The sequence below is a fragment of the Zonotrichia albicollis genome, chromosome 1 (assembly GCF_047830755.1).
Source record: "Zonotrichia albicollis isolate bZonAlb1 chromosome 1, bZonAlb1.hap1, whole genome shotgun sequence".
NCBI classification, from domain to species: Eukaryota; Metazoa; Chordata; class Aves; order Passeriformes; family Passerellidae; genus Zonotrichia; species Zonotrichia albicollis.
In genome coordinates, this window is record NC_133819.1 from 141,615,257 (window position 1) to 141,641,738 (window position 26,482).

Consider the following 26,482-nt stretch of genomic DNA (forward strand, 5'->3'; position numbering starts at 1 on the left):
CCAATGAGTCACTAATCCACACATCTCAATAGCTGGCGTGGGGAGCACTTGCATTCCAAGCCGTACTGCAAAGGAGGCAGCTTTGAAATAATTTATAAACTCAGTGAATAAGGAACTTTGGAGAGAGGAAAATTAGTTAACAGATAGCAAACCCAGAATACCGAGGACACTGACAAGCCCAGCACCTGCCCGTGGAACGCTGCCCGCGCTCCCCGGCCCTGCCTCCCGCGCACCTGGCCGCGCCCCCGCCGCGGGGATCGGGCTTGGGGGCGGAGGGTGGGATCTCAGACATCGCCTATGCCTCTTCCCTCCCCCCTTCTTTCCACCTTCTGCTTTATAATTGCCCGCCTCCTTTTTCTCCCCTTTCGCCTTATCAGATGCGGAGCGGCCAGCGGGGAGGGAAGCGGCTCTCCCGCAGCCGGCTCAGCACCCGCAGCCACGCGTGAAAAGGAGCGGCCGCTCCCCGCCGGCCGCTCCCGGCTGATGCCCGCACAGGTCGGTGTGCGCTGCGCTTCGTCCCCCTCCACGGCAGGGGCCAGGCGGGCTGGGGATCGAGGCAGGACCGCAGAGATTCCCATCAACCTGCCCGGCCACCTCCGGGGCGGCAGGACGGGAGCGCCGGAGGGAGGATGGGGCGAGGGAGGAGGAGATGGAGAAATGGAAGGTGGCGAGCTCAGGCTCGGACGGGCAAACCCCTTTAGGAAACCCCCTGCAAAGGCCTTACTTTGATAGCTGATAGTAATTAAAACCCCATCAGTCTCACTGTTGCTGTGGCGGAGACCCTGGCTGCTGCCCGGGTCCCGCCGCGGCTACCTCCTCCCTGGCTCCCTCCCTCCCTCGCTCCGCGCCGTGCGGTGTCGCGGCAGTCGCTCCGCCCCGGCCCTGCACGGCGCTTTCTGCGCGGAGCTGCCCGGGCTGGCGAGCGCGTCCCCGCCTGGTCCCCGCTCGCTGCCGGCAGCCCCTGGCGCTCACGGGCTCCGTTCCCCGCCTCGGCTCGGCGGAGGCAGCGAGCTCCCCGCGGTTCCTCCCTTAGCCCGGGGCGGGGGCGCTCGCTTTCACACGGGGGGGTGCTGCTGGTGGGGAGCCCCCGGAGAGGAGTCGGGGGTCAGGAGCGGAGCCTGTGAGCCGCGGCCCCCTGGCCCCACGCTGCGGGGCTGTGGAGAGGCGAGCGGGAGAGCGCGGTCCCGGTGCCCTCCGCCGCCTCCCTCTGCGGGGCCGGGGCTGGTCGAGCTCCGGCTTGGCCCAGCGGGTCGTCGGACGTGAGCGTGTTCCCGGGCAGCGCGGCCGCTCCGCAACGAGACACAGAGACAGGGGAAATCCCCGAGTGACCTGCCCGTCCTGGGATGCGCTCAGCCTCCTCTCCTGGGCTGGGTGCGCGGAGCCGGGGCAGGGCGGAGCACGAAGGTGTGTGCCGCGTTTGTCGCCCTGCTCTAGAGGGTACGTCCTTCCCTCAGGAGAAGGTGCCCTGAGGCCAGGTCCGTGCCTGGAGTCCTGGAGCCCAGCTGGGAGAGAGGCTCCGAGGAGCGGGGCTCACCTCATGGCAGGGTTCTTGGCTTGTTTGGTGTCTGCTCCTAGCGCTAGTCTGGCAGATAACTCATTTACCACATACTTACTAAAAGGTGAAATACATAAAGAGCAGAAGGAATACGATATTTGTTTTTAGTACCACACAATGTCAGCCACAAGGTGGCTGCAGACTGGGGTTTCCTTTCCTGGTTAAGTGAACCCTGACGTGCGGATCATTGCAGAGATGAACTTGTGTGTAGTTGATCCAGCACCAGTTATGTCTATTCCAATAAATCTCATTTCTCTGGCTTTTCTATTAAAGCGGCAGTAGACAATGTTTCTAACACAGGATTATCGGTCAGTTAGTATTTATAGCTCTTGCTTTGGAGGAAGGTTTATATTAAACGTAGCAGATGGGGAATTCAGCCACCACTGTGAGTGAATATTTTAATGTCTGGGTTATTATGGGAGGCAATCCACACATCATCAGTGGTAACTGCCTGGAAGAATAAGTTGCTTGGAGAGTCTGTGTTTACTTGATCCAGATTGTATTCCTGAGGCATCAGTACACAACATGAGATACACAAGAGATGGATTTCAGCCTGTTTTGAGATACTCTTGGGTCTTCCTATTGCCTGTCATTAGGCAGCTGTCTGCTGACTCTGGTCCTTGGGTGTTTGACACTTTGGTTCGTGTAGTAGGAAACCTGGGAACTTTGCACAGGTTTCTGAATTCTGTCTGGAGGATGGGTCTAACAACTCTGCATAGCAATATATAAGTTCTTGGTGCACATCTTTGATGTGGGTTCTAGGTATTTTCCTCTGTCTTGAGAGATTTATACTATGAGAGATGGATTCAAAATATATGTTTAAGTAATGTGAAATTTGTTGATAGTATGGTTAAAACTGATAACCTCCTTTGGAGATGGAATTTACAATGTATATATTTCTAGAAGTTGTATCAAGCATTCGTGACTGGTATTGTGACAGTAGACCTACCAACTATAGGACTATAGTTGTCCTACAGCTATAGCAGGTTGCAAATGCTCAGAGAGAGAAGAGAATGTAGGTCTTATCCTCTTCTGTTTAATAATGATTGAGGTATTTCAGTCTGGTTTTATATTAGATAGTGGATGAATCACTTGCCATGTGCCTTCAAGACAAGGAAAACATGTAAGGCAAATACAGTGATGGTATGTCAGGACTAGTCAAGAAAATGACAGAGGAGGTAAATGTGAGAAACCTACAAAACAGAAATACATAAACCAAAATTTACCCAAGTAAACCTTCAAATTCTCTTTGCTGCCTGCAAGAAATCTACTATTAATTATCTTAATTTGTTTATCCTGTAGAATTTTAACAGGTGAGGACAGCAAAAAATGTCTTCTTGGCCCAGAAAATTGACTAAAACTAGTGCAGTCAAGTTGAGTGAAAGAGAAATCTTTATAAGTATGGTGCTAGGCTGTATCTTGAGATTGGCACTGTTTTTAAGCTAACTTCTGTGGTCAGGTAAATTGCTCATTCTGAAACTTGCTCTTTGGAACCAGAATTGTTTCCTGTAACCCAGCTAGTTCACCTAGGACTACCTTTAGTGTTCATATACTACTGCATTCTAAAGTGTTGGTTTCTCCTAACTGGTCAAGTTAGTGTAAATGGTTTTGACCATGACTGTAGGTGCAGACACTACAACAGAAAGCACAGGATAAGCTGAATAAAGTAGAAAAAGCAAAATGGACAATGGGAAGAGGATGTGAGTTCCTTCAGAACAAAGTGATGTCTTTAAAAAAAAGCTTCAGAGTTCTTTACCACAGATACCTTGATAAGGTTCTTACAAAACTGGACTGTGTAGAAGTACATGTTGTACTTTGTTATTATCTATAGCTTACTCTATTTCCAATGCTTGTGTCTGATCAGCAAAGAATTTACAGTTCCTTTTTATGTGGGCCAAGTTTTCAAAACTGTTGAGTAGCCCAAGTGGGGTTCTTTGTCCATTTCAGGTAAAATGTGCTTTGGTCATAAAACTGCTGCCAGGAAAATTTATCTCCACTGGTGTCTGTGGTAAATTCCTTGTTGTTTGTTTGTTTTGTTTGCTTGGGTTTTTTTGTTTGTTTGTTTTAATCAAATTAAGATTTTCCCCACAATTTTCATTAAAGTGGATGGCTTCTCTTTGCCTGTTTAGTAAGTCTTTTTGTTCCATGTGTTTTCAGACCTGCTGATACTGTGTGTATTGAGGGGAGGAAGATGCTGTGTCGATACAAGATACAGAGCTGTTTTCTCTTGGCTTTCTTAGCTGTCACACCTTTTTTCATCAGTGATGTCCAGGGTCAAGGTGAGTCACAAACAAGAAGATGGAGTTTTTCACTCTGATGTGCAGAAATAGACTTTTTATTCCAAATGCAAATGTTACTTCCTGCTTAATAGGATGTGAATCCAATAATACTGAAATGAAGCAGAAATTTTGCTGCTGAGCTCAGGGAGCAGGTGGGAGTAGAATTACATCTTCATGTGTACTCTTTGAACCTAGTATCTCAAATAGCATAAATATTTGTGCAAAATCATGTGTCTCAAAATGAATTATACACGTTTTTACTCCTATTTACATGAAAGGCCTTATCAGAAATTGCTCTTATTGTCGTCTATCAAGCAAGTTTGAAGGATCAGCTGTGATGTAAAGATTGCATTGAATATGCATGTTTTTTATCTTGTATGTAATATGTATGTTTTGGAACAGTAGCTGTTGTAGTGCTTATATCATTCCATATTGCACAGATCTGTTAAATGTCACAGACTACTTCTGCAGTTTTTAAAATGAAAATCTCCTTTGTGAATATTAAAGGATACTGATGGGATTGTTACATACTTGTTGGATTGTATTGACAGTGGCTTGACTGCTAATGTAAAGAAATGTATCCTATTGCTTGGGGAAGGAGGGAGGAAGAATACCAATGAGTTTTTATGATTTCTAAAGAAAGGCATTTCTCTCAACTTTAGTTTTATGTAATCCCTTTGATATGAGATTGCATGGGCATAACCAGGAGCAGAATTGGATCCTGGGGTCTTTTAAAGCGATTTGTGTCATGTATTATTCATGAGGACATTTGGAAACTATTGGCAACGTGAGTCTTTCAAAATCCTGACAATGCAGCTAGCAGTGTTGTCCAGTCTGCGTGGCACTTGAGTGCTGGGGAAGGATGCACTCTTGGATGCTTGGAAATCTGTGAGCATTTTACAAGCCTCTCCCAGAACTGAGGGACACATGTAAGCTGTAATGTATGATGTCGGCGATGCGAGGTGAATCAAGAAATGTATGTTCCCAATGTTCAGTGCATCATTCCGGTCAGAAATTAGTTCCAGAATGTTTGTGACTTAATAAGACAATAAAGCAAAGCATATGGTTAGTCTTTTCTCTGTATTTCAGTCCTAATACATATGGTTAAGATTTACAAAACAGGTCTGGGGTTTGAAGTCCACCTCCAGAAAGTTTTGCAAAGTTCCTTGATCTTGGAAAACTGTATTCTTCTCCACTTTTTAAAACCTTTGATTCCATCAGTTATAGTCGGAGAGTGTTCTCCCTTTAATACCAATACAATGAAATGAAGGTCAGGGGGGTTTTTTCCACAGTATTCACCCTAACAGAAGCTAGAGTTGGTGTACTTGGTGAATAAAGAACAATACTTCCCTTGTTCTTAGACTCTTTCAGCAAGCATCAGCTATGGAATGCTGTCAGCAGTGTGATATTAAGCTAAGTGGACCATTGCCTTAGCCCAACACGACTGTTATTCTATTGAATTAGGTGATATGAAGTCTCTATTCCATGGTCACAGAAAAAAAATCTCTTGGTATACTGAAAGTAATAAGGTGTTTCTCAAATTCTTTTTGTCAAGTTTGCCACCTCTTGAAGTAAGCTCTTCATGCAGCTGGCAAACTATTTAAAATTTTATACCATTTGTTTATCTGTTTTAATCAACTGTACACTCTGCCAACAAGTAGGAAGAGCTGGCATTTGTTCCAGCTTGTGTTTCCTTCCTTTGGCAAAGATGCTTAGGTAAAGGTGTGTAATGTGGCTTCTTGGAAAGGAGAATATGTTTGTGAGACTGAAGCCAACGTGACTGAAGCTACAAATTATCCCTTCAGAGGAGCTATGTGGTTATATCTCACTGTGTCCCATAGCACTGTTTGGTTTTGACTTAGCAACAATTATTTTTTCAGCTCTGCTGTTTCTTCCCCATTCAATTTAGTGTATAAATAACATATTTTGTCTACTTATGTTCTTATATAGTACATGATTAGTGCTGGGCAAGAAAACCAGTTGAGAATATTTCATTTATCCATAAAGTAACTTGTTTGAGTGTTTTTTCTCTATTTAAAGATGGATTTTCTTTGTGTAGCAATAATTTTCATGTGTTACTACTGTAATTGCTAAGTAACTGCAGTGCATATTAGCTTATTCAATTCTTATGAAAACAGTAAATAGAAAGACACAATATTTAGTTAGTATCCAAACTTAGACTATTGGATGTCTTGGAGAATTGTCCATAAACAATTTATTGTATTTTTCCTTTCCAGTAAGAGTTGAAAACATTCCTTCCCTAGTTGTCTGTAAGAGTTATGTGTTTGGAGTGCTAATTTACCTGGTGGCATAAACCAAAGCCTTGAACTTGTCAGTTTTCTTTTGGGTGACTGCTCTAATGTTGCTGACAGCCATTCTCTTTTGCATTCCTGTAAAACCACTTAATGAGATCTAGCTACTGATTTTTTATCAGTTAACTGACTCAGCTTGGATTGATTTTTTTTCCCTTTCTGCAAGAAGTGAGATTTTGTTCCACAGACAATAAAGACCCAAAGAAATAAAGATATCCTCTTCAGGTTGGTGAATGAGTAGTAATTCCCATCAATATTTTGTTGTCTGTTTGAGTGCTAGATTTTTAACTTCCTTAGCTATATGTACTTTTCTATGCCAGAACATTAGTCTTTGCACAACTAAGACACAGTTGATTATCTGCCTACTGAATAATTATTTTCTTTCTTATGGGTCATTGCTGTGTGGGAATATTCCTTCCACTGCACTGCTGCCTTTAATACAAAAAGAACCCAGTGAAAATTGACCAGTTATGTAAAGACTATTCTGGCACCCCTTTTCTAGTCTTTCACATTGTAACTCTGTAGTATACAGAAAAACTGGTGATTGTGTCCTTCTTTGCTTGTAAGGTCTGTGATTGTTTTTTATGGGCTCATACATTTACCTGTTTTGGTGATGGCTAATAGCAGTTAGGCCGGAACTATGCTTCTTTGTTAGAAGGTGCTTTCATAAATAGTCAAGTTGAAAGTAGGATGGAAAGGAAGATGGCAGACAAAGTGAGCTCTGAAATTCTAGGACATGATTGGGATTTTTTTTGGTCAATCTTTGATGTTACTTTGTTGCTCTCTGCTCTGCTTCTTAATCCCCATACGAATTTACCACTTAATCCCAGTAAAATCTGCAGCATTTTCACGCTTGCATGCAGCCATTATTTAAAATTTTGTTTTCTATTCCTGAGGCAAAATAATAAAAGGAATTGTATTTTTGCAAACTTCTAGGTGTGATTTGTCACTCATGTTCATTCAGCCCCAATTTATTGTGATTTATGTATAGCTCAAAGACACAATGTATCTTGAGAATGAATTAAAAGCTGTAATCCATAATTACAGTCTGCTTGGCTTTGAAAACTTTTTGCCATAGTCTCTGTCATGTTTTTACAATTATAGCATGCTGAATGTTCTTGCAGAAACCTGCCTAGCAAAACATTTTGCAGTATCAGGGCCAAATTTTCAAAGAACTGATGTTGTATTTGCAGTGATTCCTGCACACAATCTTGCTCGCAGCCTCTTTCTTTCTAAACTTCATGGAGGTGACAGGCAGACTGAAGATGAGGTCTGACAAGGTTGAGCCCAGCAACTAAGGAAATGCTTGGGTTGGGTGTGAGCCCAATGCTGCCAATCAGAGCAGCTTTGAGTGTGGGGAGCTCATGTGCTCCTTGCGGTTTCTGTCCCCTTGCTTCTCTTCTTGAGCTTGTTCTTTGAGGTCTTTGAGGATGCAGAGGTGTTGATAAACTGTTCTTGGTACTTATGAACTTTCTTTTCTGTGTTTTGGTGTCAAGTCCCTCAAGGAGGAGAACTACAGAACCTGACCTTGGTCTGACAAAACTGCCACTTAGGGAATGAGAGATGGGATGCAAGGGAATGTATCCCTTGCATTGAACCTCCAAATTCTTACTGCTAAGATCCAAAATGTATTTAATAGTAAATGGCATGAAAAAACGTGCACCCCTGAATCTCAAATATCTACAGCATGCCTTTTGCCTTCTTTCTTCCCCAGGCTCCTGGAAAAAGTAGCACGTAGGAAAAAGTTTTTGGTTCAGGACAGGTCTTTGGCTGCTACTGGTGCCAGAGCTGCATTGGCTGTAGCAGGTCAAATGGAGAGGCCAGAAATTGTTGGCCAGCACATTCTGCCTGTTGACTCAGACACTCCATGTGCTGTAATCCCTAAATCTCAGACATATCATGATACTGTTGGTTTATTTTATCTAAAGGACCAACAAACTGTGGGCGTGAGCCTCGTCAATTAAGAGCTATTTAGCCCTGCTTTTCTTCCTTTCACCTGCTGCTTCGGTTTGAATCCTGGGTGACATCACAATATAAATAGCCAAATTTTGCTTACCATCCAGATTGCCCCTAAGCCTTGACTGGCCTGTGCATGCCTGCTAGTCTTGATGAGACTGAGGCAGTGTTTGCAGCTGCAAAGCTTTGTGCTGCTTTAGCCAGGTTTGCAAATTGGGCAGCTGATGTTCCCTTTGCCTTGTGCACACCTGTCTTTTCTCTTGCTTATTCTCTCCTCACAAGGATTTGAAAATTTGGCCCTGGGTGACATTAAATGTGGGGAAATGCCCACAATAATGAGAGGTAAAGGAGTGTAGGTTATGCATATTGTCAGTCTAAGCAAGAGAGCAATTTTAATTCCCATATATTAACAAAGAGCATTTTTATTACCAGCTTTGCCTGCTAAACTAGTGTCTTAACATCTAACACTGTTTGTCTTTCTGTCCACTGCTGTTAGGTTGTTTAGTTTGTTTTGTAAAGACATAAAAGGTCTGTCTGAGGCAAGTAGTACACTTGGGAATGTCATTTTACAAACTAATAAACTGATGTATGTGACATTTTAAATAACTTGCATCCTTTACAATTAAAATTTTGTGTTGTCTTCCTATATGTGTTTATTTTTGTTTAAAATTGGTTAGTCTTTGTTTGAATTTAAAATGTTGTTTTCTTTCCAAACTTGCAGTGTCCCCACCAACAAGACTAAGATATAATGTAGTGGGTCCTGACAGTGTACAGATCTCTTGGAAAGCCCCCAAAGGGCAATTCACTGGATATAAACTTCTTGTCACTCCAAGTTCAGGTAAAAGTCTCTATGTTCTCTTTTGAGGTGAAAAAACTGTGTTCCCAAAGCATAAAAGCTTTTCAGAGTTTAGTGTCATCCTCCACAGTGAAGAAATTGTGAGCAAGCTTTGGATAATGAAGTACTGGCTGGTCAACAGAAGAGAGATTGATTTCACTAGAGGGTGGTCAGGCACAGAAAATGGGAATCAAATGCTTGAGGCAGTAGAGGTGGGTCAATGCTAGTTATGCTTCATGTGTAGTCTTTGGGAATTGCATTGATCATCTGTCTCTACCTTTCTTCCAGTGGGGTGTAAGGAATTCTAGGAATTGTTCAGGGAAAAGTATTGGAATCCTAATTCAGTCAGCCTTCAAGGTGGATCCCCTTGTCCCTTATTCCCTAGTGAGCTGTCAGGAAAAGAATTAAGAAAACAAGTAATCTTTAAAAGTTTTTTGAATTAAAACTTGAAAAGACAGATATCAAAGTGGCTGTATAGATCTATAAAGGTCCTACTTCTGCACATTTAAAATTAAATTTAGAACAGAAACTGTTTTAACATATGGTTAAAATACATCTTTGTATATATATGTTGTCATGCAATCCTTGTATGTAAATGAACATATAAATATTTGTATTCACTTGTTCAATAACAACTATTTATTTGTTCAATATTTGTTTTTATACATGAGAATTTCCTAGCACAAAGAAAGTAGGCGAAGCAAGTATTCAGAGGTGATGTGGGTATGACAGGGTCCAAACTGGCAGCCAATCACAGAGGGAAACCCTGTTGGTATGATGTTACCAAACTTGGCAGATTTTGTAAATTGTTTCTCTTGTTCTAAATGATTTTGCTGGACACCATGGCTGTTTCATGAGGTCCAGATATAAATGCTGATCTAGAATTCTCTTTCTGTTTAAGAAAACTGATTAGGCTACCTATCTTGTAGCTTTACTGGGATGTTCTCTGGCCTGGCTGTATGGATAGTCCCAAAAATGGGTAAAGTGGGAATGCTTAGGTCATGGTAGAGCTTGAGGTATTTTTAAGTCATTACGTTTACTGTGCTATAAGAAAAGCAAACAAAGTTATGTACTTGGTTTTTTTTTTTTTTGTCTTTTCTCCTATAGGTGGAAAAACAAATCAATTAATTCTTCAAAATACTGCAACCAAAGCAATTATTCAGGGTCTCATTCCAGATCAAAATTATGCCCTTCAGATCATTGCATTCAGTGAAGACAAGGAAAGTAAGCCAGCACAAGGCCAGTTCAGAAGTAAGTGTCTCTTTATGGCTGACATACAGAATGTATCAGATATTTAATGCAACTTCTGAGATGGTAACAAGTCTTACACAAAGGGGAATGATGGAAAAACAGGGTTTTTTTGTGGTGGAAGGAGAATCAAAGCCATGTATTTTAACTGATGTAAGTATAGGTGGAGGCCTGAATTAATTTCATAGTATGTTCTTGCATTGGGCTCTTTGTTTTCATTGGATTGGCATCCCTTTCTTCCTTGTTTCATTAGGAAATTAGCTGGTATTTCATGGAAAGAATCTTCAATGAGTAAAAATAGAGTGCTATATTCTGATACTTTAAAAATTTTCTTTTTATTAAAACAATGTTATAGCTGGCTACTAGATGCTACTTCAGTAGTATAAAAGGCTGATTTCTTAATGGTCTTCAGCTGTCAAATATGTTTGCAAACTTAATTTTTATATGATCAAGACATGTTTTTAATATCTACATCATAGTGGTATATACACATCCTATCTGATTTATCTTGATCTTCATGTTAAATGTTGTAAATATGATTTGTGGAGATTTGGTTAATAATGTGGCAGTGCAGGAGTATAGTTGAAAGCCTAATGAATTCTCTGACGCTAAGTTTTCCTCACTGGCTTTGCCAAGCTACCTTTCTCTTAAAACCAGCACAAGATAAAATATGCTGAGTACTTGATGTGGCACGTATCCAAGTCCTTTTAGCTTTTCACCACTACAACTGTGTGTTTACTGCCTTAAGTTCTGTCCTGGTTAGGAAACCCACAAAACCACAGATTACTTTAGCATTAAAAAGAAGCCCACAGAAGGCAACAGCAAATTCTATAATATTAGGTGTAGCTGTTGTTGAAATGGCATTTAGGAAAAGTAGAGCTGGCAACACAATTTAAGGATATGAGGATTATGTTCTATTTAGTATACTCTCTTTGCTGCACTTAAGGCTGGAGTTTAATTTAAAAGCATGATGCCTTTCATGAGTAAAGAATGCAGATACAGCATATGTACAAATCCTTTTTTTGCTCTCCTGTATTGTAGGGGTTTTTTTTTCCTTGTAGTCTGACATGAGGCCACTAATTCTTGAGATGAAAAAAGGTCAAATACATAGAGTTTTGAGAATATCATCTGTCTTAGTGCATTGGAAGTATGGTTTTAATGCTCTGGAGTTGTAACTGATGTACTAAGAATTCTCAAACTTACAATAAAATTTTATTGTAAAAGAGTATTTCTCTTTATATAGCGAGGGATGCATTCTTATTCTAATACATAGTGTTTAATGAACTAAGATACTGTACTAGATAAAATCTTTGTCTGTGTAAATGTTGGAGTAAAACTGCTGTCTTGCCTCTTCCTGTGTGGTTAGAATTATGACAGTTCCCAAATCCAGAAATCTGTCAGGATGTGACTAACTTGCCTCCTTTGGATATTTTCAGACTTTACCATTTTCTCTGGAGACTTGCCCCTCAATAGCTCTAGCATTATAGGAGGCTAGCTAGTTGGCTTTGCTCTTGGGCTTTTTTCAAAGGAATGCTCCCAGAAGGATAAGCAGCAGCATCCTTTTTGGCCAATATTATTCTGGTATTTCACCTCTTGTTTTAATCAGAGTCTTGTTCAGTTAAGGATTAAGCACAGACTTCTGACTAAGACCTGGTGCTGTTGTGGCATTCTGTAACTCAGCTAATAACCAAGATCTGCCTTGGTAAAAGCTGGCTCTTCAGCAAACTTGTGAACTTGAATTTGCTCCCAAATCAGTTACACAATTGTTTGCTAAAGGCAGAGGTGATACACAGTCACGTGCTATCTTAGTAAGGAGAGGAGTCAAAGTTTCAGGGTTTTTGTTCTCACCTCTGTAGGAGTGTGAGCACTGTAGGTTCTGCAAAGGGTTGTCATAGTGAGAAAATCACATTCAGATGTTTGTCAGCTCGTTGTCTTCCTTAGAACTTAGTCTTGTGATTATATTTTGGATTGGAACTTGGAGCACTCCTGGTTGATTCAGATATTCCAGGTACGATTGGGTAGATTAGTGAAGTCCATTTGACTTTGGTTCCACTAATGTACAACAGAATATTTGCTCTGTCTCTCTTACAAAGTCAAGAGACAGATAACCTCCTTTCATGCCATTACAGTGTTTTTTTGAAAGATGTAGCACAGAGAGACTTTGGTCCTGGCTGAGGATCAGTGCCTGCTTGGATGAATGTCAGTCATAATCCAATTTTACATAAATGAAGAAGTGTAATTGGAGTAGAATTTTATTTTTCTGTGGAAGATATTCTCAGCTTCGTTGTTTTAAGCTTTTCCTGGCTGTTGCAGACAGCTGGAGTGTGGATACCAATGAGCATTCCAAGAAAATTCTGGAAGGGTTTTTTCTTCCCAATACATGACTTTAGCAGTGACTTTGTCAGAACCTTTCAGACTATCAGTAAAGCACTACTGGCTACTAATGTAATGTTAGGAATTGCTAATCAAATTGAGTTCTGCTTGGCTGCTGTGAGAGATTGGAGATATAGTAAGGGATCCCACCCACTTGTGGAATGGGAAACTGTCAAAGCCTCAGCTCTGGAGCAACCTTGCACTCCTGGAAGTATTTGGTGCCCTGACTACAGATTTGGGCATGGGATCTAAGCTGATTCTGTAAAGAGGACAGTGTAACAGCTGGCTTGTGTGCTTTTGTGTTGACTGACTTGGAGGGGAACTTTGCAATGCTGGACTTTCCCCAGCTAGCTTTGCCAATTTTCTGGACTATATTTCCAGTGTGGGATCTTGTCTGTATGGGCTTAGGTGCTGATGTCACTATTTGGACTCTTGTGTGTGAAGAGAGTCAGTTTTGAGAGCTTTAATGATGATAGAATGGGGAAAGAGCCATGAAAATAATAAATGCAAAGGGAGGGAGGGAGGGAAAACACAGAAACAGTAACTCATTACCTAAACATATCTTCAGATGCTCTGTGCACCTAAGAAGAAGAAAATTACATGCTTCTAACTGCCTTGTTTCTAGATTAATTGATTTTCCCCCTTACTTTACAGTTAAAGACATAGAGAGAAGGAAAGACACGAGTAAATCCAAGGTGAAGGATCCAGAAAAAACAAATGCGAGTAAACCAGCTCCGGAAGGTCAGATCATAACACATATGACTTATGTGATATTCTGAATATAATCAGCTTCTTTATTTAACTTGGCCACTGTAGAGATTTTCTGTAAGTTAGTACTTTAAATCTGGTTCCCAGGGTTAAATTAAATAGAGGGGAAAAAAACCAGTATTTTCAGAAAATATTGAAAAGTTGCTACAGAGGTATTGCTTTTATTTCTGTGTTTTGCTTCTCTTTTTTAGAAAGTCCTAAATGTCACCATGAATAGATAAAAAGATCATTTTAGGTAATACTAAAAACTGCTTGTATTTCCCCACTGGGTGCATTTTGAGTAGTTGAAGAATCATGCAAGTGCGTGTGCATGTAATAACTTCTTGTCTTGCTATAAGACAGACTGGAAGTATTCATTCCCACGAAATTAATACTATTGTGTAATTAGCCACATAATAACTTGATAAGTCTGTCTTAGTGTAGGTTGTATATATGAAAACATTTGAAACGTTTTGAGGGAGGGAAAAAAGAGGAGTTAATTTTGTCCGGTTGCCAGGAGCCAATCTTCTGGTGAAATGTGATACTGCTTGCCATGAGAAGTTTGTCTAGTATGGATGAAAATCTATTTCAAGCTTAATATGCATCTCTATTTCCTGTTATTTTAAAATTCAAATGGCATCTTCTTTATAAAGTAACCCCAACAGTAATTATTCCCTTCAGTGGTTATTTATGGTATATAGAACAAGAAGAGCTTGGTATGACCTTAAATAGTCTCTCTGTGAATAAACTGGACTGTTTCAAGGACCCCATTTTCCCCTTCCATATAAATCTGTCTCCAGTAATGAAAGTGTCAAAGACCTCACCCAAAGCTCCTTGAAGCCCACGCAAATTTTTCTTTTGTGGGTTTTTATTCCTACCACATTTTTATGTCATGTTGTATTTATTAACACTATGCAAGTTTGTTTCCATACAGCATTTCTCAAACCAAAGCACCCTTGAATTCCATTGGGTGCATTGGAAGAATGTTAGCTAGTGTGTGCAAGACTAAAGAGATGAGTTGTACCTGCTAGTGCATGACAGGGTAGTGGATAGGTGATTTTCCTACATCTTGTCTGGAGGAAGACTGAGCTGGAAGAAATTACAGAACTGAAAAGGAAAATGTGATTTGATTTCTTAATGAAGGACAATTGATAAAAGTTGAAGGAGGGAAAACTGGGCCTATACTTGGAAAATGTTTATTAAATACAGACAGAGGAAAGTGTCTGCCAGACTGTGGGAGAGCATTTATGCTTTTTCATGGAGTAAGGGCAAAACTGCAATTGGCAAGAGGAGCTTGGATCTGCAGTCTCTCCCTTTTTAGGATTCATGTTTACTTTTGAAGTCTTTAGTTTAGTCACCTTCTTCATCCCTACATCCCTGCACCACTTTTTACTCATCTGAATTTCTTCAGTTGTATCAGGGCAATTTGTAAATGGACAAAGTACATCTCCATCCAGCACTTCTGGAAAGATATTGCCTTATACTTACTGTAACAGGTTTTACTAGAAACTGGGGTGCACATTTAAAACTAAAGCAAAATTTAGAAACTTCTTGATCAGCAAACCTGATCATAAAGAAAAAATATTATACTAATTTTTGAGTTCTTGAATTTAGCCCTATTTAGGCTTGAGTTTAGCCCTGTTTCCAAATCAGCTATATATTGTTGTACAGTAACAGAACTTTTTCCTCAACTCTAACTATTGCATATTTCTCTGCTTTGCACAGTATAATGATTATTCCAAGTGATGAAGATTACAAGTGAATGACTTCAATAGGAGTAGGGTGAGATTCCAAGTGAAAACATTGGGCAAAAATTACAGCATCAGCAAAAAATGTTTAGCTGGGGTAGAAGGGAATTCAGAACAGATACATGGAAAGTAATGGTATCAAAACTTTTATAGTTTAATATATAAAGACTGTTCCACCTCAAATTGAAATAGAATCAAAGAAATAAGGAAAAGTCTGAAAGAAATGGATTAAAGAAATAGGTGCAAAATTTTACAGCAAAACAATGAATAATAACTTGATCCTCTGCAGATGTGTGACAGGAAATTATTTGAGTACAACCAAATGAATTCAGGCCAGGAGTTAATTGGCTTCATAACCATTTAGTGTATGGCTAAATTTGATGGGTTTAATAGCAGCCCTGATACATTCTGTGTCTGTATTTATATTTTTGGTCAGATTGGCTAGACCTAGGGAGTTAACACCACAAAAGAAATTATCAGAATCATAAAATCATTAAGGTTGGAAAAAATGTGCATCATTGATTTGACCTAATACCACCATGTCCACAAAAACATCTCATTAAGTGCCATCCATTCAGTTGTTGAACGCTTTCATGGATGGTGATGGCACCAATTCCCTGGGCAGCCTGTTCCAATGTTTATCCTCTCTCAATGTGATGAAATTTTTCATAATATCTAATCCAAATCTCCCCTGGTTCAACCTGAGTCCATTTCTCCTTGGTACCTGGCAGAAGAGACCAACCCCACCTGGCTGCAGCCTCCTTTCAGGGAGCTGTAGGGAGTGACAAGGTGTCCCCTGGGCCTTCTTTTCTCCAGGCTAAACACCCCCAGCTCCCTCAGCTGTTCCTCACCTGAGTTGTGCTCCAGACCCTTCCCCAGCTCTGTTGTCCTTCTCTGGACTCACTCCAGCCCCTTAATGTCCTTCCTGTGGTCAGTGGTCCAGAACTGGACACAGCACTCAAGGTGTGGCCTCACCAGTGCTGAGTACAGAGGGACAATCCCAGCCCTGCTCCTGCTGGCCATGCTGTTTCTGATCCAGGCCAGGATGCCACTGACCTTCTTGGCCACCTGGGCACACCCTGGCTCATGTTCAGTCACTGCTGACAGAACCCCCAGGTCCTTTCCCAAGGGCAGCTTTCCAGCCACTGTTCCCAGCCTGTAGTGCTGCATGGGGTTGTTGTGACCCAAGTGCAGGACCCAGCACTTGGCCTTGTTGAACCTCACACCACTGGCCTTGGGTCACAGGCTGGATCTAGATCCTACCTTCTCCTGCCCTCCAGCAGATCAAGACTTATGCCCAGCTTGGTGTTGTCTGTGACCTTATTGAAAGTGTTATTAATCTGTTTGTATAACCTTTTAAAAATCTTCTATGCTGACAGCTAGGTTGAGTTAGATATAATAATATCTTACCTGAGAACAAGAGCAATCTTAGCCTATAACACAAATTGAAAACAACCATTGTCCAGGATAATATTGTCAGTGGTTGTGGCTTCTGTTCTTCTCTTGAGTGAAGGAGGAGCACATTTCCCCAGTTAATAGTGTCAGGTTTTGATATAAAGAGGTGCCTTCTGTGAACATCTGCACTTCTTGTTATAGAATGATGCTTACTGGCATTAGTAAACCAGAAAATCTAAAATCATTGTTCAGGGACAGAACTAATAAAGCACATCAATGTACTTCTCAGTGAGTATGAAAAAAGATTAAGAACTCTTTCGATGTTACAAGCTCTGGTTTGTGCATTATGATAAGTCATGTGTCCTGCTGATTTTCCTGAAAGGCACTACATAATTGAATGAACTTGTTGTTTATAAATACTTAGCTAATATACCTTCTTCAAGGTCACACAATAAACCCCAGAAATTTCTCTTTCAATTTCAATGGGACAAAGATTTCACTATAACCCTTCTGCTCCTAGAAACCAGCTCTTGGCTATGAAATGCAACATGTAAATACCTGTACTCATGATTCTAGGTAGTTCCAGAGCATTTCACTTTTATTTTAATCTGTGGTATGGAGGATTGTTTATGTAGTACTGTCCATTATTTAATCACTGACTGTCTAAGGCTCTGAGTAGTGCTGGGAGTTCTAAATGCCTTCTCCTGAACTCCAAAATTGACTTTCTTCTTCTGTCCTTAAATTAAATTGTTATTAGGATTTTCCTCTGTCTTTATGGAATTCTGTCAACAGCTTGTATGGCTTGCTAGTGAAGCAGCTTCAGCAACCTAGATTAAAATTTTCCATCTATTCTGTCCTATTCATTCAAGTTGAAAAAGATTCACTCCTTTTGTGCTGTAAGTATTGTGCTCTTATCACAAGCAAACCTCCAGTGTATATCCAGTAATGTCATGGTGCCAAATTAATTCAGGCTTAATGTCTAGCACTCCTCCATCAAATGTTCACTTTATATTTGATTTCCAGAAACTTTCTGTAATTCTTCTGCATGACCACTTTCAAGTTTTGAATCTCCTTTCTATATTTTTGAGAACCTGTCATTTTTCAGCTTAGTGATTTATCACTGCTGTGCACACTCATATTAATAATGTCAGAAGCCTTTTCTCTTTCTGTCTGTTGAGAAAAAGCTCACAGATGCAGCTTCTTTCAGCACGCACTGATATTTGAGTGCTTGTACCCTGGCTCCTCTCCAGCTTCCTCATGTACAAAGCTCTTTTCTGTACAGTGACAGGGGTTAATACATTCTGTGCCTTCTCAGATGTTTTACAGTTTCTCAGAGAGCTTCTATGACTGATTCTCTAATCAAATCCCTTTGGGGAGGGGAGAATCAGTGCTTTGACTATACCCTCTGGCAAATATATGACTATATCTTTTTCTGCAGAATAGTTCTCCATGTATCTGAACTGGGCTTAACTACCTATTTCAATATAAACAACAAAACACTGAGGCCAATTTTATCTGCATTCATGTTGATTTGATTGGGGATTTTTAGTTGAGAGGTGTGGTGCCTTAGTGTAGGCTAGCAGCCAAACTCCCACCTAGCTGCTTGCTTATTCCTCTCCCCCGCAGGATGGGAGAGACAAAAGGAAGAACAGGAATGAAAGAGTTCATAGGCTGAGATAAAGACAGGGAGACTGCTTACCAGTTACCATGGTAGGCAAACAGAGTCAAGTGGGTGAAGGTTTACTTAATTTATTGCCAGTTAAAAAATTTGCTAATGTGAGTAGCAGGAAACAAAAGAGACAAACATTAAAACAACAGCTTTCCTTTCCATTTTCCCAGGCTCAACTTGACCTCCTCCCAGACTCCTCTCCTCCTCCCTTGTTATCACTGCAAGTTACACTCAGTCCAATTCCCTACAGAGAGGAAGCAAGTGATGTAAAAGGGGTGTTGAGAGATTGTTATCAGGGTGTAGTGGTCTCCCTCTTTCATTCCTTTCTTATACCTTTCTTCTCTCTGTACATCATCTGCAGGCTGCAGAGAATATCTGCTGTGCCGTGGAGCACGCTCTCCTCTGACCTTGGGCTTCTCTCTGCTGTTTCTCACCATTTCTGACTTTCCTTCACTCTTTGCCGGGCATTTTTGTTCCTTTCTTAAATATGTTTTCCCATAAGTGCCACTATCTGTCCCTGGACACTTGGCCTCTTTTCAGAGGCCTCCTGCAGCCTCCCTCCTGCCAAACCTGGCCACAAACACCCAATACCAAAGGTGCTCCATTAGTGCTTTACTAGAGTAAAGAATTTACAGTCTTTAACCTGTTGTGTTTGGAAATTCTCTTATGCAGATCTCACATCAAGATGATTTAGATGCATAGAGCATGTATGGGTCAGATTTCTCTTCTGAATCAGGTGGTGCAGGATAAGCCTTACACAGTCTGTAGACTTTGAAACAATGAGAAATAAAACTCCCACTAAAGACTGTGACTTGTGTATCACAATGTTAATTACTTTGTCATTGTAAAGTGCATGTAATAGAGTCATACAGTGAGTATGACTGGTTAGGGAGGTCAGGGATCTTCAGTGCCCAGCACAGAACACAGAGGTTTGTTCAGCCTTCCAGAATCAAAATTGTGTTTCACCCCACAGTAAGCCCACTAGGGGCAGGAGTGCATTTTTCACCGATCTCTGTGAAAATCCAGTGATGTGGTGCTGAGTTAAAATACCTGGGGGAACTGCAGCTTTTTCAATCCCTGAAGTGCTTCTTTCTGATGAGAGTCACCTTTACCATATGACAAGAGCAAAACTGGAACTGGAACATTAGCTGAGTTCTCTGGGCTGGTGGGGAGCCAGCTGAAAGCTCTGAGAAAATGGGTGATGCCACCCAGTTCCCTGCGCAAATGAAAAACAGAGGAAGTTCTAGGAGAAAGTGGTTGACAATAAAGGCTAGATCTGGATTCCACATTGTGGAAGACTGGACAAGCAGGTAGAAATTTAGGACAGAGAATTTATAACTAATCTATTGTCAATGAAGAGATATGGACAACATGGCAATGGAAAATTTAAGTAGTGAGTGAGTGAAAAACAGCATAGAAATCATAGTGGGCTTTAGAGATAGAAAAGCAGAAGCTCTGTAAAACGAGCTGTGTAATGCCATGCCTTGGCATTAGGTGCAGATGTCAGGTTACATTGTTTGTATGTAAGTAATATAACCTGAACTAATGTTAAAAACAGCAAATAGTGACTTCATGTGCCTTGATCAATAGTCCTGCACTGTATATTAATTTAAAGTTTTTGAGGAAGAGGTAAAAATTATCTGTAAGGAGGAACAAAGGGTCCTTTGAAAGAATTTAATATTATTAGTGATCTTTATTGAATTTAACCTTGTTACTGATATTATTATGATTGTGATTATTTGCACAGATATATATATACAAGTTATAAATACAATGAAGAATAGCTGCTCATTTAGCTACCTCTGACACATGCTGTTTCCACTCTCCTCTTTTTTTTTTTTTCTTTTTTTCTTCACTACTCAGTGATGCACGGAGAAGAGATTTTAGTTATATTGCACTACATTTTGAGGTTTTAGTACTTTCAGGCTTTAGTATCATAAAGTGTTGTGGAAAGAAGCCTGAAGCCGTCTGTCGTGATATCTACCTGCTAAGTAATAATAAGTATGTCTGCAGTTTATTTTGGGTGAGTATGATCTGCCAGGGCTCAGTTGCCTGTAAAAACTGTGTAGACAAATCCAAAGTTATTATGTTTTGTAGTGGGATAGTTTTGATAATTTTTTTTTAACTTCCTAATGTGTTGTACATTATTAGTGATATTATTATTTACATTGCTTCTACAGTCTTTCAATGTAAATGTTTCTGAATTATTATTTTTTTCATAATGTGTTTTTTATTCTGTCAGACAATGCAACAGGCATAACCTTTTTCATGGTATACTTGTCTGAGATTTCTATTTTAATAGCTCTTGGAGTGAGGTGGAATCAGTCTTCCAACAGTGATAAAAATGAGAGGTGTGGTAAGCTTAGAAAATATCCTGATTTGCATTCTTCTTTCAGCATTCCTATACATTTGATGCAAATGAGTTTTGACATTTGTAGTTTTATAGCTGTTGAATGGCACTATTTAAGTAGGGTAGGAAAAATCCACAGAGAGGTATATTAAGGTACTATTCAAAAGACATTAATTATCTAATTTATTAACTTGTCTGTTTAGTTAATGTCAGATGCTTCAGTAAGTATTACTAGACAGTGTGAAATGAGTGCTGTGAGGTATTTGACTAAGCCACAGGAATGAATACCTTCTGAACTTCTGCTTCATTGGCAGCATTTCACAGTTTTACTCACTTCATCCTGGCTAATGTAACTGCAAATGTTGGTTTTAGTCATGACTTTTTTTATTACTTACTGAACTCGTGGGCTATGGAACTCATTAACTATGTCTTTACACAAATGATTATTTGATTTACTAGCAGGGTTTCCTTGAGCTTTCTGGAGGACACTTTAGGTCTTGATTATGAGCAGAAGAAGAAAGAAATGATAACTATGCTGTGTGGGCATTTTCCCCCAGTGCATTATGTTTTTCCTAAGCAATCTTTGTCTTTTTTTGGCTCTTGCAGGTTTTTCTGCTTTTGCAGTCTGAGGGTAAAAGCAAAGTTTGTTGGAAAGTACTTAGCTCTTCCACTTTAAATACTATTTTTTTTCTTGCTTTGGGGATGACTGAACCCTTGAGCCCAGTGCCCCAGCTCCAGCCAGTATCAGGACTGAGCATGTAGTCCCAATAGGTCTGGGGGGATCAAGCACAGGGCTTGGCCAAGCAGGTACTAATCAGCCATTTGTGCAGATGGAACTAGTCCCCTTGATGCCTTCATTGTTCTATGTGTTCTCCCCAAACTACCTTTCAATGTTTTTAGTTCCTCTCCTAAACATATCCCATTAGATCTTGCACAGTCCCCAGGTACTCTTTCCTGTATCCCCTGTCTCATGGCCCCCTAAGCTGTGACCCACCAGTCTGAGCCACGTTATGAAGTAAGGTCAAGTTATCCAAATGTGTTGCTGATCTCAGAAGATAGAAGCAGGATGAAACCTCTGTACTTATTGTTTAGTTTCTGGGTCTATGCTGGAATTACACAAGAGGTAAAAATGAAGTTTCTGCACACTTTTGTTTTCTTCTGTTCCAGTGCAGTGCAATATAATATTGAAGGGTTGTTTGAACTGCATGCAACCAATTTCACTCCAAAACTAATAGCAGTGCAGCAATCCTGTTTAGTATAGCACACTCCCTGGTGAATGCAATTCCCTGCTCAGAAATAACTAGCTCAACATCTTCTACCTTATCCTCCATTCCAAAGTGTAGAGATAACCCTGGCCATTAGTCTTAAGCATCAGTTTCTTGATACTGCAAAATGGGAACATTGCCTACTTTGTAGATAGGTTATTTAAACATTGTGGAGTACTTCTGTATGATAGGTTTCATTTTTGGACATTTGTAAACGAAAGCCTGCATCAGAAAATACAGTGAGGTCCAGAACTATTGATGGCATTTGTCTAAATTCTAGGCTACTGCTTACATTTCCCTAAAAGATGTCTATAATACTGAGGCTAATATTTCACCTTTGCAGTGTCTGTGGGGAGTGTGGGGATGCATTACTTTGTCATGGATGAAACAGGATGCACATCTTCTATCATTAGCTGCCTCAACCCTAAGGACATGTGCTCTGTGTAGGCTGTTACTTCAGGATTTTTTTTAATTTACCTTTCAGTTCTGGGCTTACCATCTTGAGAAATGTGTTTGTGGCCTTTAGTGAAAGCTGCCTTTTGGCACTGAGTGACATGCAGTGACATTTGCAGTGACATGCAATCCTTTGACCTGATTGTCAATAGCTCTTGTGTGTGTGGTGTATACCCGCTTGTTCTAGCACTTACTAATCAACTAAAATAATATGAACATAGAAATTAATCTATTTTCTATGCATCTTCAAGGGGAATGGTCCCAGATCCCTACACCTCCCTTGAGAAGTCAGGGTAATGCTTGGACCATGCTTAAACATTATTAGAACATTCAGCATTATTAGAACCACTACAAAGCTTTGGCAAGCATTTATTATTGTGCTCCCCTCACCATGCTACTCTGATCACTCTGAGGTTGCTTAGCCCAGACATTATTTTGTAGACCTGGTTTTGGTTTCAGATTCAATCACCTTGGCTTTGGACTCAGTTGGCTTTGTTCTGCCCAACCTTAGCCCAAACAGAGAATGCATGATGTCTCCTCTCTCAGCTTTCTCTAGTGAAAGCACCACCTGACCATCTGAACTTTGCCAATAGGGCTCTCATTAAAATGCCTAAAGCCAGTGGTCTTAGTGGTTTCAGTGGTGGTTAGACCACCATACTGATATGTGCTAAAAGATGTCTGCACTGGACTCCATGTAGAACCTGCCCAGCAATCCTGTCCCCATCCATGTTAGGTCATCAGAGCATGGGGTTTTTGGCAGTGATTTTTATTTTAATTTGTGCCACATGTCATGGCTTTCCATTTTTTCTGGAACTCCTCATTTTCTCCCTCAACTTTAGGTGATGAAAGTATTTGTTATAATAAGGAGATGAAGTAGACTTGTCAGAATATATCATTGCTCTCTCTGATATGTGAACTTTGGATGCTGCACCCAGGCCACCTTGGTTTCGGTACTTTTCAGAAGGTAGAATTTGATGAGAGGCATCCATTAGGCTTCCAAGCTAGACTATAAACCTGTGAGCTGCCATGCAGAGCTTTGTATATTAGAAATTCCTTGTTAAACACTGGAGGACTTACAGGAAGACTCTGACGCAAGGAAACTCTTGGGTAAACTCGTCTTTACTGTCCAGAACGTTTAGCTCATTGTGCTGTGGATGATCAATGCTTATTCCAGGAATTCATCCTGAGGATTTCTCTGGAGGAAATAGCTATTGCATCCTTTGAGTACTACTTGCAACTTGGATTTCGTTCTGCAATGGCAGTACTTCTATGGATCTGGCTAGGGTAATTTGGAAGACTCCTTCCTGGCTCTCATGACTGAAAAACATGATGGGAAGTATCAACACTGACATGACAGAATTCTTAAGTGCTTTTCCTTTGCCATAATTTGGTAGTTGCTTTGGAGAAAACAAAGCAAGCTACATTTAGAGATTGCAGCATTTACATCTGCCATCTGGCCAAATTAAATAACACGCAAGTGTGTTCACATAATCTGAATAAGTTAAAAATATACTTTTGAGAGACAGCTAGCTTGAAGCTGAACACCTGGAATTTACTGTGAAGCCTGGAACTGGGAAAGAGTTCATGTTGAGTTGTACACTTTGATCCTGACAGAAAAAATCGCAGGGAAGAGAGAGAATAAGAAATTGGGAACAAGAGGTTGATTTTAAACTAAAGAAGTCTCTCATGTGTTTGTAACTGCCTTGTCTGTTCTGGATAGGTGTAAAATTTTATTTATTTGCATTAGCCTGGGTTGAGAGTGAGTATTAATTTGGAGGTTGCTGGATGTCTTCTTCAATTTGTGTACTCCAGATGATATTCTGACATTATTTCAGAATAAACCCTTGTTTTATTCTGAAAATAGAAAGCTTGGCATTAGGAATGATGATGAGTCTTCATTCTTACCCAGGAATTCCACTTGCTTAACTCCTTGCTCTGCTTTACTGTAGGAGGGAATGCATTTCTTCCTGGAATGTAATAATATCTGATTAAGGTTAGGTACTACCTCTCATAAATGTTCCTGCTCAAGTAGAAGTGGGGGATTGGAGAGATTCACTTTCTGTCATCCAAAATGTCCCTCCCTAGAAACTCTATTTGAATGCATCCACTTTATTGAAGTGTAGACACTGTGTTGACAGTACCAATATCTAGAGAATCTGCAGTTTGGACAAAGAACAACTTTCTAGCTCTTTCTACTCTCTGAGTAGAATAAGAGACTTAGCCTATCTTGGACCTCAATGGAAGTTTCATTTTAGTCATAAAGTGATCCAGCTCCTGATATTAGAACCACTCAGATTGACAGCCTGAGTTAAAAGATGCTTATCCTCATATCCATAACCCTTGAGTTATGTTTCTCCTCATATCTATGCACAGTAAATATGTATAATGCTTCATATATCTGAACTATTACCAACTGAAAACTTGTCTGGCCTCTTTTTTTCCCTTGGTAGCTTTCCCCCCAGGCATTGACTTTTTTTGTGCAATTTATTCTTAGTTGAAGTGGGAGGCTGCTATTCACATTCTTGAATGATGGATTAATAGAAGTTCAGCTGAATGAATGGTCTTTCATTATCTTCAGACTGATTTTCATCTCTTCAAGTCATTAGCTCTTGAGTATCCATCCAATCAACAGTGCACTGGCATGGCTGGATTCTGCTGGCAGCAAGAGATGTTCCCATAAGTCAGATTCAGGGTCCGTGTTGACATGTTTCATAATTGAAACACTTTCATTACTACCCTGCTGAGACATTCCTTAACAGTTCTTCATCCTCTGGCAGCATGAATTCACACAGTCTGTAGGCTCACTCAGGACCATGTACATTCTAGGTAAACATCTTGGTATGTCATGAGTGATGCTTGTCTTTGATATAACAGGGAAGCCACATAGTACAAGTTGAAACTCTGGGCCACTTTTTAAAACTTGTGTAGCAATCTTGAAAGAAGAACCAAAAAAAGCTTTCTGAAGGTGGTAACAGACAGATATATTATTAAAGACTGAAGTGCAAGACCAGGAACCTCTTGCAGCAATGTGTACTTGTAAAGGACTGATGCATTCATCAGTAAACTCATCATGGATTTGCATACCCTGAAGAATCTTCTTTGCTTTATGCTATGCTCAGTAAAATGGGAGAGAAAGGTTAAAGTTTTGGTATCTGTTTTCAGAGTCTGTGAGATGGCCTTTTCTTGAATACAACTGTAAGACACCCAATTTTTGGTTTTTAAGTTGTCTGCCTTACAAGTTCTCTTTCAAGGCTGCTCTTTACTGTTTCTCGTTTGAGGAGAGTCTTGTTTCATAGCCTGTCTCATTCATCTGTTGTTAAACAGCAAGCATGAGCTTGTACTGAGGAGAGATGATTTCGGGGTCATTTCCACCCTCACTGCATGGTCAGAGATCTTCATGTCCCTTCTGGGTCTGTTGATGCAGGACTCTGGTTCTGGGCTGCCTCATGGTCAGCACCCATTTCCTGTGCCCTGTGCTGGGTAAGCCTTGGTGTTCCAGCTGAGTTATGTCCCTTGGTTTAAAAGTGCCAGGTTGTAGCTGAAATGGAACTTACCTGGCTGTGGGGACACATTTTCTACCTCAGAGGTGTTCTCACCTGTCTGGTTGGCTGTGCTGATAATACTACTCTGCATGTAAGGAGGGAGTCCTGTTTCCTTCTCTGACTGCTCAGTTTGGGGTGTGTGTGTCTTTGGCTCATTGTTCTCCAGAGACGTGGTGTTCTTGTACTCTGCCCTTCTGGAGTACTCAAAGGATCTTCTGTGGAACACTAGCACTAGCTTGGTGCCTGAGTATATTTAGTTTCCATGTATGCAGGAAAGTTAGCGGAATTAGGGCTGCATAGTGGTCCAGACAACTATTTCAGAAATTAAATTCATGTCAGCAGAGGCTTTGCTTGGATTTGATTTGCTTATGTGGTTAGAAATGTGGGCTAAAATTTCTGGTCTCTTGCAGTTATCTTTCTAGTATGATAAAGGAAGGGAAAACTGTAAATTTTGAGCAGAAGGATTGGTCTGCTATGGCCTGTGAAGTACCTCTCATATCTCATCTCTTCTCTCTGTACCCTCAAGACATTTCAAACTCACCATCCAAATTTTGCTCAGTGCATAGGCAGGGCAGTGGTGTCAAACAGTGCCAGATCAGCAAGGGGAAGCAGAGAGTGCAGCCCCAGGCAGGAATAGCCCCAGGCACCACCAGTGCTGGTGGCCAACTGGCTGGTGTGGAGCATGGCAGGAAAAGCCCTGGGAGTCAGGAGACCCTGAGCCAGCACAGACACATGGCACAAGGGAGGCAAACAGA

General features: G+C 40.7%; 1 protein-coding gene across 6 annotated transcripts in view; it reads left to right on the top strand.

Moving 5' to 3' along the window:
- Window positions 1-277: 277 nt before the first annotated feature.
- Window positions 278-26,482, top strand: part of COL14A1 (collagen type XIV alpha 1 chain) — a 116,868-nt gene continuing 90,663 nt past the window's right edge. For 3 of the 6 annotated variants that reach the window (XR_012583402.1, XM_014263843.3, XM_014263846.3), the window contains exons 1-5: window positions 281-495; window positions 3,713-3,834; window positions 8,824-8,940; window positions 10,045-10,188; window positions 13,213-13,299. Coding sequence is in view for 4 of the 6 variants with exons in the window: in XM_014263843.3 (XP_014119318.2) it covers window positions 3,747-3,834; window positions 8,824-8,940; window positions 10,045-10,188; window positions 13,213-13,299 (436 nt within the window). In the remaining 2 variants the exon portion in view is untranslated. Of the gene's footprint in view, window positions 496-3,712; window positions 3,835-8,823; window positions 8,941-10,044; window positions 10,189-13,212; window positions 13,300-26,482 lie in introns of all 6 variants that reach the window. The other 3 variants (XR_012583404.1, XM_026799658.2, XM_074556266.1) reach the window with 3 other exon arrangements.